The sequence below is a fragment of the Gorilla gorilla genome, chromosome 17 (genome assembly GCF_029281585.2).
Source record: "Gorilla gorilla gorilla isolate KB3781 chromosome 17, NHGRI_mGorGor1-v2.1_pri, whole genome shotgun sequence".
In the NCBI taxonomy this organism is placed as follows: domain Eukaryota; kingdom Metazoa; phylum Chordata; class Mammalia; order Primates; family Hominidae; genus Gorilla; species Gorilla gorilla.
The window spans coordinates 41,444,902-41,464,413 of NC_073241.2; the positions used below are offsets into that span (position 1 = coordinate 41,444,902).

Consider the following 19,512-nt stretch of genomic DNA (forward strand, 5'->3'; position numbering starts at 1 on the left):
GTCTACTGCAATCCTGTAAATACATATAGGTATCCTTCTTCCCAGTTTATTTGTGAAGAAATGGCAGCTCAGTGCTTTAGGGACTTGCCTAAGGGACATGGTAAGTCAGTAACCATTATTCCTATGTAGAGTTCAATTAACTTTCTTAAAATGAGTTACTTCAAGACCCACTAAAATAATTCATAGCTGATTATCCATGTCTGAACAGATTCTTTTAACTTTTTAGAGACCATATATATATATATATATGTATATATATAAAGATTAATGACTTAAACCACCCAGTATTATTATATTTAGAAAGATGTCTGTATCAGTGCTGTAGTTTGGATGTTTGTCCCCCAAACTTCACGTTGAAATCTGATCCCCAGTGTCGGAGATGGGGCCTAGTGGGAGGTGTCTGGGTCATGGAGGCGGACTGTTCATGAACAGATTCATGCCCTGCGGCGGGGAGTGAGTAACTTCTCCCTCTATTATTTCTTTAAGAGCTGGTTGTTTAAAAGAGCCTGGCACCTCCGCCCACCTGTACTTCCTTTCTTGCCATGTGATCTGCACACATCGGCTCCCCTTTGCCTTTTGCTGAGTGGAAGCAGCCTGGCCCTCTCCAGCAGCAGATGCTGGCACCATGCTTCTTGTGCAGCTTGCAGAACCGTAAGCTGAATAAACCTTGTTGTTAAATAAATCACCCAGCCTCAGGTATTCCTTTATAGCAACAGTAAACGGACTAAGACAGGCTGCTGAGTGGTGTGCTCAGTTAAACTGGAAGTTTTTGCCCACAAGGGACTCACTGGGAGAGAGCTAACATCGAATCTCGCCTCTGTAATAAAGGCAAATGCTTCATTAAGCGGGGAGAGCACACTGTTTTGTCCCTGAATCTTAGTGGAACTCAGGCCTGCTTGGAGAGAAAGCAGGGAAAGGCTTGAGGAAGCAGATGACAGCCACGGGCACAGGTCAGTGGTGACGCTTCTTGATCAATTATTTATAAAATGTAAATCTGGGGAAAATAAAACTTTTTCTAAGTAGAAAGAATGCAGAAACAAAAGAGGGGAGAAACCTCCAGTGTTAGTTAACCAGAAGACTACCAGAAAAGCACCAAGCACCACAAAATCCAAGTTTAAAAGAGCTGCTGGAAGTCCAGGTAACCCAGAATGAAAGACAGGCTGCTGAGCCCCTCGCAGGTACGTCTGTTCACCTGTAGATGCTTCCAGCCACCAACAGGTCCTCTCTTTGGAATCTCCTCATGCAGCGTACCCCTTCCTGGGCCCCACATCACTTCTGCTCACCTGCTTTGTGAAGACAGTGAAGGGACATTCCTTCTGCCCACAAGCTCCTCTGTGTCCACACCTCTCAGGTCTCCCATGGTCAGGGTCACCCCTGCCCTCAATGCTTAGAGCCCAATCCCCCTGCCTACTGAGGAACCTTGCGTCATCAGTGGCCCTACACTGTCAGGTCTCACTGGACAGGCGTCCCCATGACCCCGCGGCTCCTGTTACTGCACTGTCTGTGCTCCTTCTTTCCCCTTCACCGCCAAACTCAACCTCTGTCCCTCGGCACAGCGCACAGTCCTTCAGCCCTGCACGCCCGACAGCAAGTGTTCTTGTCAAGTTTTCCAGTGCCCTCCTCACTGCCAAGTTCAACAGAACTTTTTATCCTTCATCTGTCCTGTCCTCTTCAAAGCATCTGATATCGCTGAACTCCACTTGGAACACCACAGCGTCTCTCCCTTTGGCTTCTGGGACAGCATTTGCTTTGGATTTTCATAAATTTCTCTGGCTGCTCCTTTCCAATCTCTTCCCCCTCCACTAATTTCTGGAAAATGAATATTTTGGTTCCTTCTATGAGTTCCTTTCATTCTGTGCACAGTCCTGCAGAGTCCTCCATGGCCCTGCCTCCCACCTCCTCATTCACACCCAGGTATATACATCTTCAGCCCAGCCCTTTTCAAGTCCCAGTGCCTGTGATGACACACACCTCAAATCCAACCTGTCCCCTTTCCATCCCAACTGGTTGTCTCTCTGTGTTCCTGTCTCAGTGATGGCCCATCACCCAGGCACCCGTACTAGAAACCTGACAGCCGTGCGAGGTGCCTGTTGCTCCACGGCGTCTCATGAACCGGCCACCAGGCCCGGCCACTCTCTACTTGCTCCGTTTTTTTCAGGTGTGTGCCCTCCACTCCTTCTCCACTGCTGCTGCTTTACTTCAGAGTCACCCCTCTCACCTCCAATCTCTGCAACCCAAGGCTCTTCAACGTTTTTACCGTGGACCCAGGTGGCAGCCTGGTGAAGCCAAAAGTCTCCTCCTCAATGTTAATTCTGGGATATCCACAACAATTGTAATGGGAAATGGAGAGATGTGTGATTACTTTTTATTCTTTCATTCCATACTTCCTTTCAAAAAGATCCGTGATTTCTGTTGGGCTTGTTGCCTATGTTTATAACCGGAGGCCACGCTAAATTTTAGTGGAAAGTTAGTGACCATAAAGATGCATCTCTTTCCTATTCTAGTTTGGCAATTCCCTGATTTCAGTCTACAGACCATTTACCCCAGGTTAATCCATTCGATTCTAATGGCTCCTAATCCATTCTCTATCTTGAAGCCAGAATAATCTTTTGAAAAACGGAATCTAAACTTTCACGATAAAATCAGGATTAAAGTATCAATTCCTTAAAATTATTCTTTCCCCTCATACCTAAGCTTCTCAAATGAGCCATGCTCCTTTCTTCATGATACTTTTTTTTTTTTGCCTGAAACTTCCTTTCTCTGCTTTTCCACATTCCAGTTCTTGTCCATCCTTTGAGATTTTTCTCAGCAGGACTTTCACAGCCTTCCCTGAATTCTCAAGCCAAGGCATGTGCCTTGCACGTTCCTGTTCCCTGACAGCCTACGTGCAAAAGCCTGGTGGGCACTTTCCACGCTGTTATAAAGGACAGCACTTGTCTAGGTCCCCCACTGCACTGAGAACCCCTTCAAGGAACATCTGATTTGTTGCTAGATCTTCAACATTTAGAGCAAGGTCTGACTTAGGAGTCTGCTGAAGGAATCGTGGACTTGGGAAGTGTCATCAACATGGGCTCCACTGAAAGAAGGTAACTTGTAGCAGAATTAAACTGTTTTGCATTTAAGCAGAAGAGGGTAAATATGGGATTATTACAAATGAGCTAGCATCATCCCATATTCATTGCTTCCTGGGTTGCAAATGTTTAAGAAACTTCCTAAATGATTTGGGCAGAAGATAAACTCTCTACCTATTACCACCTGGCTTCTGAATTTGAAGTTCTAGCTTTATTTTTTGGTATTTAGGGACACCCTCCCTGAGGGTTTATTTGTAGCAAACCTGTGGGTGGATACTACGTTCCTATAAAACAAAGATGAAATGTTTTGAAACTGGCTTGCATCGAAGATTACACCTCCCTTCCTTAGCTACAGTTCGGGCTTTGGAAACACTTAACTCCCCCTATAAACATATTTTTTTAAATAGGGTTAAAGACAGCTCATCAGAGACTGTCCTTAGTCATTTCTCCTCCGCTGCTGATGCTGCAGGCCGGGGACTAAGATAAACAGAGCATCTAGGTCAAATCCCCCGCAGGCAGCAGGCAGGAGCCACAATCAGGCCAGCTGCTCTCTCACTTGATGCCCAGGCCTGCAAGGCTGTGTCCCTGCCCCACCCAGGGCTATCAGCTCAGCATCACTGCTTGCTGTGGCCAGGTGGAAATGCAGGGGAACTTGTGGGTACCAGGAGAGCTGGAGTTTTTTTTTTTTTTTTTGACACATCAAGCCTTTTTCATCTTTTATCAAGACCATGTGACAGGGGTCTCCTTTCCAGGCAATTCTTTTCCTTTCATGACCAGGCCAATCCCTATAAAATTTTACTTACTTTATGGTTTGCCTCAAAATAGAGTCTAGGAAATAGATTACCAAGGATACACAGACCTTCCCTCCCTCCTCATGATCAAGGGGCTGGAAGAAACCTCGAGAGACGCTCTCAGCAGCAGATACCATGTAGGAAGTCACATGACATTCAATGGTTTCCAAGGAAGAAACACTTAGGAAAGGATGTTTCTTGTTATGTCTGATCTTAACTCCTATGGCTGTGGTGTAAGACTTCAGAGGGGGCTTCCCTCTGTGGTGTGAGGTGGAGGCAGGAAACCCGGGCTCTCTTCCTGCCCTAGCACTACATGGCTCTGTGATCTGAGCTGAGCTGTTTCTTCTGGGCCTCAGTTTCCTTTGATATAAATAAGGAGACTGAAATGTATTAGAATTCTTGGGCATGCAGTGGGAGGTCTCCAAGTTCTTTTGATATTTTGAAAAATCTCAATGAAAGCATGCATTTACCTTTTTCAAAGACAACTAAACCACAGTCTGCTTTTGCTTTGCTCCTGTCTAGAGTTATGTCAGCTCAGTGTGATGACAGCTTCAGCTTGGCCGTCCTCTGATGCAGCTAAATACAAGCTTGTTTAATGCAGAATGGGAGAATACATGCTGCTCTGAAAATGCTGCTTGGTGGAGGCCGTACTGCATACTTGGGAGAGGGGACATCAGGGAAAATGGGGACTCTGCACTTTAAGAAGAGACACAAGCAGCCACTCCTCTCTTTTTTTCCTGGACAAGAAGCCCATGGTTCTGAATCTCTCTGTGCCCACTCCCCACCCCACATATCCTGGACAGCAGAGACACACAGTCAGGATCGAGGGAGATCTGGGAGGGTGGTACCTGTTCCAGACGGCACTTGAGCACGGCCCACTCCACGTCCCAGGCCGCCTTGTCGCTGGCATATTGCTGCTGCAGCCGTAGTCGGGCACGCTCGTCCTCCCGCAGCTCCGCACGGAAGTCCTCCAGCAAGGCCTTGAAGGCGCTGAACAGCTGCTGGTTTTCCACCACCTGCGGGAACACCGAGTCAGGCTCCACCACCTCCTTTAAGCGTATTTTTTAGGTCAGAAGAGGAGAGGATCTGGCCATCAAGGTAGTGTGGGGGCTGTTTCCCAGGTGCTGTTGGCAGTGGGTGCAGGGTGGGTGGGGAGTCTGCAGTTAGCCGGGGAGCAAAGAAAGGGTCCCTGTTGCTGGCCATCAGTCTCCTGGGCCTGAGACTGAGGGCCTGTTTGATCAGGAGGAGGGTAGAAGGAAGGCTGTCCTGGTGACCTGGCAGCTGTGTTCAGATGCTGGAACCTGGGCTGGCACTGTGGGAACCTGCCACAGAGGTGCTGTGGGCCCTGAGGAGCAGGAGCAAGGAAACTGCAGGAGGCCACAGGGAACCCCAAAGCCAGGGCTGCCAGTCACTGTGTGACTTTAGATGTCCAGAACACTGAGTTGGGCTGACAAGACTGTCATGAGGGTGCAGATATGACAAGACCTACACACTCACCTACATATATGCTGCCATTCTAGTGCCAGATGTTGTACTAGAGGAGAATTAATAAAGACCGAGGACTCCTATGCACATAGGGTAATCAGACTCCGATTGGTGGTTACTAAAAGGTCACAGATATGACACACATGGCCACTGTGTGTGGGTGGGTTTAATTATTAAACATTTTGATGTTTAATAATTAAAGCCAAAGGTGAAATGCGTAACCTGTTCATGAAGGCTTTATTGTGGTCCCTTGAGATGGAACTATCAGCCCCCACTTTTCTGCCTCTAGGAAAGGACAAGCCAGACCCACCCTCACATTTCCAGTATTTGGCACAATCCTTGGCTCATGTTAAGCATGCAAATGTGTCTGGTAAATGAAGAGTGGATTTTTATTACTAATCTGCTTATATCTAACTTAAAATGGTTTATATGTTCTGAAACCTGCCCAGCCCTTTGAAGTCAAATTTCAAAGCCATGATTTCTGTCTTAGTACATTTCAGCAAGGGCATTATATCAGAAGGGTTTGGCCAAATGAATGAAACACGCTGAATCAATTATGGTACCTTGATAATAAAAGCCTCGTGAGCCCATCTCTTCCAACCAGCACGGAAAGCACATCACAAGCTCTCAGGGCGGTCTCAGGGCATTCTTTTTTGGTGCATTTATGAAGCAAGAGTTATAAAAGCTCTCTAAGTCCCAATGGACATAGATAAGCTCTACTATGGAAAAACAGAGCCCCACCCTCTCAGAACTCCTCATCCCCCAAACTTGATAAACCTCTCCTCCCTGGTTCAGCAAGTACACTGGGACCCCTCCTTCAGGTTCTACACACACACTGGCCTTCACTCCACAGTCATGCTTCTAAATCCATCTAGTTGATCCACTAAACATACACAAAAATGGTTAAATATATATGGGAGGAATTTAAGATACTTTGGATGGATGTTTGTATTTACATAAAATTGTGCAGCCACAAAAAGAATGAAATCATGGCTTTTGCAGCAACATGGTTGCAGCTGGAGGCCATTATCCTAAGCAAGTTAATGCAGGAACAGAAAACCAAATACCGCATGTTCTCACTTATATGTGGGAGCCAAACATTGGGTATACTCGGACAGAGATGGGAACAACAGACACTGGGGATTCCAAAAGGGGTTGCGAGGAGAGGGGCAAGGGTTGAAAAACTACCTATTGGGTACTATGTTCACTACTTAGGTGATGGGGTCATTAGAAGCCCACACCTCAGCATCATGCAATATACCATATGATAAACCTGCACATGTACCCCCGAACCTAAAATTATATATATATATGTTCAAAAATAAAGTTGTATTAAAAAGAGAAATTCTTTAATATGAGCAGATTTATTATAGAGATCTCCATAGTTGTCCCCAGCATTTAATTAAGTGGACTTTTTTTTTTTTTTGAGACAAGGTCTCGCTCTGTCACCCAGGCTAGAATGCAGTGGATCACGGCTCACTGCAGCCTCAACCTCCTGGGCTCAAGCAGTCCTCCCACCTCACACTCCAAAGTAGCTGGGACTATAGGCGTGTGCCGCCATGCCCAGCTAATTTTTGTATTTTTTATAGAAACAAGGTTTCATCATGTTGCTCAGGCTGGTCTCAAACTCTGGCCTCAACTGATCCACCTGCCTCAGCCTCAGAAAATGGGATTGTAGACATGAGCCACCGTGCCCAGCTACAATGGACTTTTGATGGAGTAGAAAGGCCAGTTTGTTCATATTTATTGCTCTTTTTCTCACAGGGAACAATTTTTACTTTAATAACTCTGGGACAAAAGGCATTAAGAGTACAAGTTAGTTAACATTTGAAGAACTCGGCAGATAGGGAACCATCTATGAGTCTTACACATTCTTACCAACCATCTGAATAGAAATAAATTACCACTATACTCAAAGACATGCTCACCAAATATGTGAAGCTGTAACAAACACAGAACAGTTTTTAAAATTCCACGTCAAAAAGTACCTAAAAATTAGCGTTGTGGCTCTTGCCTGTAGTCCCAACTACTCAGGAGGCTGAGATGGGAGGATCGCTTGAACCCAGGAGTTCAAGGTTACAGTGAGCTAAGATCACACCACTGCCCTCCAGTCTAGGTGACAGAGCAAGACCTTGTTTCAAAAAAAAAAAAATCTAAAAATTATATAAGTACAGTTGAGTGACAAGAGGTGTCACAACAATCTTTTCAGAAATATACATCTTCATATAGAATTTGCTGAATAATCACATACATTTTGTGGTAGATTTGTTTGGGAGTTTCATCTTTAGATTTTAAATTAAAAATCACTGCTTTTTGAGTCAAGAGTATTTCAAGCAGAAAATAATTGTAATAATTTTGATCCAGATTTTGGAGTAGTCATTTAATTTTCACTGAAGAGAAAGGAGAAAACCATATAATACATGCTTATATGTAATTGACAGTTTTCTATGAATGCCAAGTTACATATGGTATCAGCCTATGCTGTTCTTGGCCCATATACCACATGACATTAGAATCAGAACTGTACAGTCCTCTTGCAGATTGGAAACTTGGTTTCTCTGGAAGCAAGTACTTTTTAGCTTTAACAGATACTGTATTCAATAAAATTTAAGCCTTAATGATTTATGCACATTTGCATCAGAGTAATCAAAACAGTGCTCTATTCAACCAGGATAATATTAATCATCGCGGAATGAGCTCCAGAATTGCTTTGGGGTGAAGGTGGCCAAAGGGAGCAAGAGAGCCCAGCTCAATGCTATTGGTACCTGTTATCATCATTCCTCAAGAGCAGCATGTGGCACAGCAGGAAGCCAGGCCAGCTCCTGCCATTAGCACACAACAGCAAAAGTGGATGTCCGTGTCAACATTTCTGAAGACCCAGAATGGGCCATAGATAGGCATGATTTTCCTAATGACTTTCGCACACAGGTAAAAAAATAGTAATGATAACTACTAATATTATAGGTGCTTCCTATGGCCAGGGGATGTACTAAATTATTTGCCAACATGACCTTATTTATATGTCACATCAATTTTGAGTGCATATACTATGTTCCCCATTTTACAGAGGAGGAACTATGGCTTGGAGTGGCTGAGGGCCAAGGTCCCACTGTCAAGCAAGTGAGATCCTGGACTGCAGTCCAGGTTGTCCCGTTCCAAAGCCAACAAACCGAGCCAGGAATATTCGAATTCTGACGTTATACCCTGCCAAGCCTTTTTCTTTTTCTTCTTCTTCTTTTTTTTTTTTTTTAAACTTTACCTTGCAGAAGCCATCTAATCCCCATGAAGCTAATTCAATTTCCCCTATCAAGGGAAATTAATGATAGTGAGTCATCCTGAGAGAATACCTAAAAGTTAACTGCTCTTATTTTTTTCCCCTGGTGGTACCCCTTGCTGGGTTACCTTTTGGGTAAAAAGATGACCCAAATCAAGTCAAGAATCAAATTAAGACTCGGGTCCACTGAGATGTCTTTATGATGCAAGTCTTCTTGGACAACAGGCTTTCTGAACCTCTTGTGCCGGGGTCTAGCCATGCAACCTTTTAGCTTGTACATCTGGTGAGTGTAGGTCAGTTTCAACTCAAAAATCTGGCTTTTCATTCAGAGATCAGCTGGCTGATTTTCTAGCAAAGCAGCAGGATAAAAAGCTTCCACTTATTTCCCTCTCCTCCGCCTAAGGGCATTACAGCCTCACCTAGCTCAGCTCTCTTGAGTGAGACTTACAATGTGCTATAATATGTCAAACTTTTTAACAGGTTCAGAATTGGTCTTTGGTCCATCAGACTGCTATCCAAGTCTAATATCCAAGTCTATTTATAAGTATTACTAATAGAAAGTGAAATGGAAGTTTGTAGATAAGGTAACGTATCAAGGTATCTGTGATGCAATGCTGGCTAATTTTCAAAATTGTTCTTGCCTAAGATTTCTAAGATTTCAGCAGGTGAAATCACAGCTCCACAAAAGAGCTAAACCACCACCGACGACTTGGCTTGCATCACAGCCACTAACTTTGGAGATAGGATTAATCTAAAGCTGGAACAGACATATTGACCTGCTGCTATGGGTTAACCCACAAAACACCAGTCACAAAATAGAGGTGATAGCATCCACGTTTATTCAGGCTCCTTGACAGAGGCAGGAGAATTCCAGAATGATGCGGTAGCTGCCCAGACCCCCACAAGGCACGCACAGCTCCTTTTTGAGACCTCACTTAGCATTCAACACAGGCAACTCCTCCACCAGCAGGAGTCCCTGGACAAATTCTTTACTGTGAGATTAGCTAGAATTGATACATTCACACAGCCAGCAGCATTTTTATAAATGAGCCATTTGTCGTTCTCCTCAATGTAACCTTCATTGTTACATCCAGAAAAGTTCTTTTCTAAAAACCATTAACCCCTACAGAGAATGGGCCACTGAAGACAGACCCTGAAAATATAATCTATTAATATCATGGGAATTAGAGTCATTTACACACAGAAGTCCTCTGCCCTCTGGCCAAGAGCCTGCCCGGTGATCCTGTCCAGGAGGGCTCTGGGCTGTGGTCTCCACAAATGCCACTGAGAGCTTCCCAAGAATGAATGTGGATCCGGGAAAGAATAAATGAGGCACATATTTAATAAGCTGTAAACACAATTATCAGCCTAAAGGCTTAGGAAACCAGGGCAAGTCTGATGAAAATCAGGTGGCCATTAGGGAAGAAACTTATTTGTGAGGTCCCAGGCTTAGTTACGCACTTTGGTAGGCCTGTGGCAAACTGCTGGCCATGGTTAACTCTGGGAGGTAGGATGCGGCAAGGAGAGTCCTTTCATCAAGCACCCATCTATACATGTGAATTTTTACCTCACACAGGGGCTACTTAAAGAGTGACAGAACAACTGCCACCACAAGTACATGGCAAAGATAAAATGCTTCTGATCCTAAGCTCTGGTCTGGTTCCTCTTACAGAAAGAGTAGCATGCCTTATAGGGGAGGCCTCCCAGTTGCAGGATAAACTGAAGAATGAATCACGGTATGACGTACAAAATTGAAATGTAAATACCATCTAGGGTCAAGATAACTTTCTAATTTAAAAAAAAAAAGTCAGGCAGATCACAGTTCTGATGTGAGGCCTCCTCTGGCAAGGGTGCTCTTTCTGGAAGTTTTTCATCTTGGGCAAGCAAAGGTGGGCAGCCTGCATGGCCAGAAAGGAAGACTGCTGGGGCCTGGGAGAGCCACAGCCCCGGAAGCCCAGGGAGCCAAGGGCTCTCTGTCTGCAGGAGAAAGGCTGACTTTTCAGGCAGCCCCTGAAGGCCCTAACGCAGCACAGAAGCCCTGACAAGGAGCAGAGGTCCAGGGAAGTGGAGTCTACTCAGTCCTGAGGCTGGACTGGATGAGGCTCTTCAGTGGCCTGTAGCAGGTGAAGACTTAAATATGAAACACAATTCCTTCAGCTCTTGCTATGAATTTTATATTAAGTTCTTCACACTTTTTTTTTTTTTTTTACTTAGTTGTTTTACTAAATGATAATTACGTCACATCCCTGAATGAAAAAGTAACTTCTTTTCAAATCAGTTAATCCAAGCAGGGAAAACAAGCTGTTGGCACCCCAGGGCCATCATTCCCACACCATTAATCACCTTGTGTGAAGTAGCTGGATTCCAGGAATTACTAATCAGCATGAAATGCATAAACAGCCTTAGGAATGCTGGCCTCAAATGCTTAACACAGTGGTGTGAGTCTTGGAGCTCAAGGAAAACTATAAGATTCCCTCTTGCGTGTGCGCAGCCTCTGCTCTTCAGGATGGCTGGGGAAACTGAAAGCATTCACTGTGGCTCTAGAGCACCCAGGTCATGACCGCGAGCTCATGTGGCTGAAGACAGGGAAACAGGGAATGTCTGCGGAGCCAAATGTTTGCCAACCTGATGATTTGTTATGAGCCATCCCAAGGTTGATCAGTACATGCAGTTTTTTTTAAACCTCTGTGGACATGATAAATGTTGCCATCTACTTGAGTTCAATTGTGAGAACGTTCCATAGGTCACAAAGCAAAGACCAAGGCCTGAGGAATACTGTGACTGAGAACCTGTCCTTGGGAAAACGGCTTGGCTAGGTTTCCCATGCTACTAATCGCCTTGCGAGGTGCTCGGCGTTTCTGGAACAGCCCGGCTCTGTGCAGCTCTGTGAGACACGTACCCTGCCTCTTGCATCCCAGCTGCCTGGCTAATACTCATGCCAGTCACAGAGAGGCAAATCCTCTAACCGGGAATGTTCCCTCCCAGAGAACCAGCTGTCGTTACAGTAGAGCTCGTCCATCTTCCGTCCTTGGACAGACAGAGGGTTGTGCATGCGTTAGTGAGCTCCTTACTCACTACTGTGAACACTGGCCCACTTGGCAGACCTGGGTCTGAGTGTCTGGACCCCACCCCGCCAGGTGCTTCTATCAGACATGGCCCGCCGTGGAAGCTCACGGGTCCATCTCCACTTTCGTGGGTAATCACTAAAAACTAGTGTTGGAAGAAGCAGGAGGCAAAGGGAAATGACAATAAAATATGCTGAATGTAAGGTTCCAGCTGAGTGACTTCACATTATTTTCCACCCTGACAGTAACATTTTCCATGACTGTTGTTTAGAAAACCAGATGTGCGAGGTTTTCTCCTTGTCCAGAGCATCTGCGTGAGTGCGTGGGCAACACGTTTTCTTAGACGCAGCAGGTTTGTGGCGAGGTGGGAACAGCGGCCATCAGTGGCAATATTATGGGAGGTAAGCAAGATGCTTTATGGGATTGAATGACAACATTTCTTTTAAAAAAGTAAAATTAGTAGATTGTAAAGCATTATTTGCAAAGTAGCATTTTCATTTCTAACTAGATTATTGCTGGAAAACTCATTCCATGACCTAAATTCTCCCCACGGACACTGGCATAATGGCATACTTTCTGATGGCTGTGAATAAAAGTTCCTTTGAAAGTATCATCTCCTCCTTGAGTCATGATATTCAGGGAGAATGAAGTGGGGACGGGTGTACATAGGAAACAGCTGTTTAGGTGTGAAAATCTGATTGTACAGAGAGGGAGCAGGCGGAACCCAAATTCCCCTCAGCCTGCACTCAGAAGGTTGCCGCCTGTCCTCATCTGGATCTGAGCCAGGGCTCTGGCGACAGCGTGCTCCCATTAGAGCTCCCAGAGGCTCTGGGCTTCGGGAGCCTGGGCCAGGGAGGAGCAGCAGTTGTGGCGTCCAGTGCAGAGGGAGTGCCCCAGAGTGTCTATGGCTGAGAGGCTAGAGCCGCGCCCATATGACTGCCGCACCCCGTGGCCACCTGGCCCTGCGCCCTCAGTCCAGAACGCAGGCCTCCTAGGGCAGGGGCATCCAGCTGCACTCCAGGAGCCTCCTGAGCAGCTTTATTATTATTAATACATAATAAAGTTGGGTTAGAGGGGACTCAGAAGCCTGAGAGCGAGACAGCGTTAACACAGGGTCCTGCTCTGGAGCTCCTTACTCCAAATCCTCCGTCACTGCCATTTTGGTATACAATTCAAGCAGTTTGGATGTTACCAGTAGTATCTTTTGCTTTATTAAGTAGAGTCTATTTCTGTGGTCTCTGGCAACAATAACAGCTACTTAATAACACTGAAGTCTCACCTCTCTTTATACATTAATTTTTTTCAAAGTGTCATCAAATACTTTTATTTGGGAGCATTATGTTTCAAGTGGGCCAAAGAGAACTTGAAATATTTTGTCCATGTCGGGGGATTTTTTTTTTAAAACTTGTCCTTTGCTCCTTGTACGTTATGCTGCCAAACGAATGATGTTGCCAATGGCAGACCCTCTGAGGTCAATTCACTGGCCCCAGCAGGGACACGCAGCATTGATCTGCCCTTACTACAGTCCTTACTTATATGGCAACTCAAATGAAAGAGTGGGCTGACATTAAGATGGAAAACGTTTCATGAGGTGATTTCTAGGAAAAACCCAGCACCACAAATGACAACAGGTGACCGCAGTCAGGCGGTGGAATTTTCTGCTACCTGAATGCCAACATTGGAAACAAAACGACCCAAATGCAGCTTAGGAGCCTCCTCTCCCTGGTGTGGGCAGGGCGACAGGCTCGGGTCGAGGTACCCACCTGTTTGTGGGACTGTCCCCTGTCCGCGGTCTGCAGCCGCAAGCTGTGATCTCCAATCTGCACCCGGGAGTGTGGGGAGTGCTCCCCCACTGGAAAGCCACAGCCTCGGTCACTGTCGTGGTCTGGGCCATCCGCCTGGTGACCCCCCTGGACTCCAAGCTCCCCGAGCCCGGACAGGGTCTCTGGATGCTCACCCTGAAACAGGCAGGAGGTGACGATCACAGCTTCAGCCAAATCCTTTTGCTGTACAGCCTGATTTTCATTGTTTGAGGATAACCGTCTACTTTATGGATTATCAACGCCTATACTTCTCAGTCCTTACCCCTAAAATGCTCATTTTGGCCATTTCACTCACTGGCACTTGCTGCATTTAAAGAGCACAGGGTGGATGCTCAGCTTATTAGAAGACATTAGGGAGAAATTTTAATTCTACTGCTTTTAAATTAGTATTGCTAATAGCTATGGTTTTATAAGTTAAAGGAGGAGGAACTCCAGAGTACTGATCAACAGGAAACTTTAAAACAATTTCTAGGCTTTGCTTAATAATGGTTATCTATGTCACGGATAGTTGGAAGCTGGCGGAATTAGTTTTTCAAGACTTTCTTCACTCTGAGGAAAGAGAATCACTGTATTTTCCCATTCCTAGGATGAGAACTTAAAATTACATACACTGTTTCCCTAGAGTGAAAACCAGACAAAAGGTCTTTGGGAGCTAAAAAGAAACCAACTATTCACAATGCCTCGAAGCAGCTGGCCAAGAAGCCAGGGTCAGGGATGTACAGAATACACAGAACACCAGTGGCTCCAGCCCCGGTGTGCTAGGAAGCAAGGCCAGGAAGGAGCCTGCAGTGCAAATGGTCACTCTGACTTAATCAATACAAAAGCAAACAGAAGGCAAAGATCTCTCTTCTATTTCTATTATAAACCTGGGAATTGAGGCATAACAGGAAGAACATATACAAATTCCAGAGGTGGCAAAGTGACTCATCTGAAGCTTAGAAAAGATCCTTTTAAAACTGTGTGGGCAGGACAGGCTTCCACATCTAGGAACAAAGCTCAAATAGAAAGAAGAGCAAAAGTTTTAGAAACCAGCTTTTACAAACCAGCAAGGTTGAATGAGATGGTGCAGGACCTCAGGGTGATAACGTCAATGAATTTTATAAATGAGCAGCAACGGAGACGGGAGCGGAACTTCGCTACAGCATGGAGTTATGGACCAGGGCACTCTTAACACTAGGTCAGAGCATAGCACAGAATTCTTGGTTTCATATATAACTGGACAAGCTGCTGCATTTCCATTTCTTGGACCAAAATTGATGAAATAATTTAAAATAATAATGACTTCACCACAATGCAAAATATCCATGTGGAAAACTGCAATTGTATCCCATGAATATGTACAAATAAAAAAAGAAAGAGTAGACATTGAGTAGGCAACCAACAGCACCTGCCTCTGCCAGTCCCTCACTCATGAACATCATGCAGGTTTCACAGGGAAGTCTGCAGTTTTCTTCACGTCATTCCTGCACTATTCTCAGTAAGTTTATGCCTAGCACTGCATACCTGCTCTTGCTACTGTAACGTTACTTCTGTTATATTTGCTTGTGTATAGGAAAATGATTGATGTTTCAGTCACCTGTGTTCAATTTTCTCTTATCTAAGTGTCTGTATGAATTGCTCTACATCTTTTTTGCAATATTAGATGTTAACCAAATATTGAGAAATAAAATAATAGAACATGACGGTGTGTAGGGTGGGTGGGGAGAAAGCAGCGTCTGGGGTCAAGAACAAAACAGATGCAAATAAAAGGAATTCGACAGTGGAGTTACCTCAGTGAAGTCCTCTCCTTCCTCCTCCATCTGCTTCCCTTGCCGCCAGTGTTTCAGCAGCCACCTGAGTTTGACGTAGAAGAGGAAAATGTTCTGCTTCAAGGACCGGAGCTCCTGCTGCATCAGATTCTTCTCGTCACTCCAGGTTCGCTCATGGAGGGTGTTTTGCAAAGCCAGGCTGTGCATTTCCAGTTCTTTCCACCTCAAGGCATAGAGGTGCTCCTCCTCCATCTTGAATGGAAAAGAGACAGTGTGACAAGCGGCTAATCCAATCCGCCACCCAAACCAAACCAAGAGTCCCTGCAAACTGCCACTCAGTCTCTGTCATGCTGCATATGAGACGTGAAACACAGGAGCCCCCAAGTTTAGTTTGATAAGGGGCTTCAGTTTCCTGTTTACAAAACCCCATGAGTACTGTGATTCAGAATCAAGTGCTATTTCAAAATACGGTATTATGATCATTTTCCATCGCCAAGTCTCTCATGGTGTTTTTAGATGTCTCTAAACTCCTTCAGGAAAACCGTGTCTTGGAAGTGCGGCTTACCACTGACTTGAATCCGGTGTAAGCAGATTCCACTTCCCCTCTGTACATGAGCTGGGCACTCAAACGCACATTACAATTGTAAAGGAGAAAACAAGTGGAAATCCTTCCCCTCTACTTCCTGAGCCCCCGACTCCCCACAGCCCCGACAGAAGAGAACCCCAGCTGGTGGAGAGCACAGCAGGCTGGGTGGAAGGAATTCCTCCGAATATGCAGGCCTCAACTGCATACAACAGCCAGGAAACAGAAAAGTGAGTCTGATAGCCTATTTCCATGCTGAAAGACTTGACATTCCTATTAGATGTACGTATGTCTTAGGAAAAGAAAAGTGTCACCGAAAAAGAAACATCTGGCATCTCCACATTAAATTCCTATTTTTTAAACACCCCCGGTATAGACACTTTTTCAAGCAACAATTATTGTGTATCAATACTAAAAAGTAAGAGTGAATAACATATCACTTTGCACATAAGGCACAAGAATAACATCTATAAATATTTATAGTAGCTAAAGTGATACTATGGGATCAAAGCTTTGTGTCCCACAGGCCAATAAAAGGTTCGAACGCCAGCCTTAAGGTTATCAGCTGTCCTCTCTTAACACTCTCTCTTATGCCAAAAACCAAGTAAGGGATTTGTTTTTCTCCTTAAAGTACTAGATTAATTCTCAGAGGCCATGGGAATAGAACCACAGCTGCCCGAGGCCAATGTGCTAAAGGCCAGTGAAGAGTCAGAGGCAGCTCTGGAAAGGTCCACAGGTCTAGACAACGACTTGCGTGGCCGCTCACCTAATACCTGACCTTTACTGTAGTTTTGGCTGAAATAACAGAAAACAGGTGATTTTATTCATCATCTCAGCAGCCCTCAGCATTCCACCGATTCTCCCCTGTGGACATAAGGGCAGCCTAGCGTACCAGACACCCAGCATCTGCAATTTCCTATTGATAAGTCAACGTGGTCTTTTTTTGGGTGGGGGAAGTGTATTTAACATTTCACACTGAAGATGTAACAGTCATGGGATCTTTTGCACCATCTGGTTTGAGTTAGGTACATGACAATAAAAGAGGCAGTTAATCTATAACAAAGATCAGTAATTAAAAAGAAGGGAGGTCTGGTCTCTGGTCTCTTAGTCATTTACAGAACAAGAACAATGAGGAACAGAGTTCATCTACAATCTAAGAAACAAAACTGCAAACATGTTCATGACTCAGTCTCCAGGACTTAACTTTGCCCTTGACATAATCAATTTAGAGAGTCCTGTAGTTTTATTTTCTTTTACATGTCTTAGCCAACTGACTCATGCTGGGCAAGCTTCACTGGCCTCAGGGGCAATGTGAAGATAACGTGAGACCCTTCCCCGCCTGGCTGTGGAGAGGCGCTGAGACACCCGGACCCGCACCATGGGAGGCAGTATCAGCAGCACCGCGCCTAGGCCCTCCTGGAGAGCCTTCTTTTCTCTCCCTCACATCTCCACTGCCCTTTCCAGCTCCTTCTGTTCCATGGCTCCATGAACTTCCTAATTCTTAGAGCTCAGTCTTCTGCCCCCTGGGTACCTTGGGGGACACTTTCCCTTCCCTTCTGAACAAGCCTGGAGGACATCTCCTACCATCCAAAGCCTCTTCCGCAATCCTCCTTCATCATTAACCCACATACTAGAAACACGTGGGCCATGGACACTGTGCTAGCAGCATCTTCAGTGATAAACTCACTTTTCAAACAATTTTTGGTGCCATGCAAACATTTTTTTAATTACTTAGGAATCTATCTTTCAAGTAATATGGAATTATTTTCCTCTGATAATAAGATGTGCAACTTGACCCCTAAATGAAACACTTAAAAAGAGTCATACATGTAGTGGTAGAAGTTGGCAGAAAGTATTTAGATCTTAGCGTTCGGCCCTGCCTTCTCTAAGCTGCAAGGTGCAGAGAAGGAGCTCACTCCCTTAATCAGTTTGTGACCCATTTAAATCACATGGCCTCAGTCAACATGGGGGCTTATGTGTAGCACACACTCCTTGCCAAAATAAGTTCTTAGATACACCAAGACCTTATTTGGATAGGATATGCATTTTAAAACACCAACGTGCTCTATTCAAGATCAACTGCTTTGCTTTGTTTCGTTTTAAAGACGCAGCTATCTTTCAAGAACAAATACACGGGGGAAGAGCAGCTGCAGCAATTCTGAACCTAGATATCTGTTCACAACTTAATTAGATTTGGGGTGGCCGGGATTGGGCCGTTCTCATGGATGTCCAGGGCGATGAGTGCCCACATCTGCAAATCCCTTCTACTCGGAACTCTGGGGAAGGATTTGCAGATAAAAGATAATTAGCCAGTACCAGGTTATTCGAGAGTAACAGAGGTTAATCAGGCCACAGCTCAAGTTGCGGCAGTTTTCTGAAGGCAATGGTTTAGGGTGAGGTTGCTGATTTTTCTGTCAGAAAATTCACCCAACATCAGCAGAGGTGACAGACACACTTTTCTGTCCAGTTGCATTTAGGCCCTTACTTGATGTTAGGCTGGTATTGCTGCAGGAAAGTTTAGATTAGGTATGAGGAAGACCTTGCTGAGACCACAGTGTAGATGCTGAAAAGCATGTGCCAGAGCAGAAAAGTAGAGTTATCTTTAGGGGTGTCTGAGAGGGGACAGCTTGACTGGGTGACCTTTCCATAGGTGCCTGGGAGTCTAGCAGCCTGTATGCAACAGACAGCCTTCTTTGAAAATGCATCGTGGCATTTCTCCTTTGGGGCTGTGCAGTTCACAAAGCGGTTGTGCTGAATCCGTGTTAAATATTTACCTTATGGATCTTGTTTGTAAATGTCTCTGTCTCCTCTTGATGCAGTCTGGCCGCCTGCACGAGCTGACCCTGTAGCTCCTCTATGGATACACTCTGCTCAGGTAAAACGGGGGGGCCCCTGAGCTGATCGGTGGGATAAAGGAAGGGGTTTAGTGGAAATGAGAACTCTGCCTGAGGTGACGACGCAGGACAGACATCTGCACAAGCTGGGGACACACACGGAGCGACACAGCACGTGTGGGCGCTGCAGCAGTGGAGTGACTGTGGCAGCTCCGCTGGGGCCTCCCTCTAGACTCCACAGCTCCCCGCGTTACCTGGGGAGGGACAGGTCCACCTGCCCTGCGTCTCTTACCCAGGAGGGGAGTGGGCAGCTTCACCCACCACCATAACCACAAACCAGACTGAGAGAAGGAAGTCAAAGTACACCAGAGGTGTCCTTGCTCCCACAGTGGCTTCTGGACGCCGGGATGGTCAGAGCCGACTATGACCGAGGCAAGCATGACCACCTATTTACACGTCAGCCTCTTGGATTCCTTCTCTAAGTCATGGGGTCTTTCTGTGTTGCATAATTAATTTTTTCATATGCTTTCTTATTAGAGTTTTTCCTTCTCAACTGAGGGTGTCTTTATCAAGGTGGTCTGACCCCGATGCTCAGGGCAACAGGGTGTGGGTTCATCAATGAGCAGAGATGCACGGCTTCAGGCCTCCCAATGGCACATGTTGTCTAAGGGGAATCGCACAAAGATGTACTTACTACATTTAAAGACAGGTGGTGGAATCTGTATCGTGATTTTTATTGGTAAAGTCTACCTTTTACGTTCTAATGCCATGATAGAGGAGTCAGGCACATGAAATGTGCTTTTTAGAGATGGAAACACTGTTATGCTAAAAATCTCAG

The 19,512-nt window shown here is 45.4% G+C and overlaps 1 protein-coding gene across 8 annotated transcripts in view; it reads right to left on the reverse strand.

Annotated features, from left to right (window-relative positions):
• Positions 1-19,512, reverse strand: part of MTCL1 (microtubule crosslinking factor 1) — a 126,035-nt gene that overhangs the window by 21,041 nt on the left and 85,482 nt on the right. For 3 of the 8 annotated variants that reach the window (XM_019014094.4, XM_019014090.4, XM_019014096.4), the window contains exons 7-10: positions 18,615-18,737; positions 15,279-15,509; positions 13,450-13,644; positions 4,711-4,878 (exon numbers count right to left, since the gene is read on the reverse strand). In XM_019014094.4, the coding sequence (XP_018869639.3) occupies positions 4,711-4,878; positions 13,450-13,644; positions 15,279-15,509; positions 18,615-18,737 (717 nt within the window). The remainder of the gene's footprint in view (positions 1-4,710; positions 4,879-13,449; positions 13,645-15,278; positions 15,510-18,614; positions 18,738-19,512) is intronic. The other 5 variants (XM_063699392.1, XM_055368652.2, XM_031003620.3 and 2 more) reach the window with 3 other exon arrangements.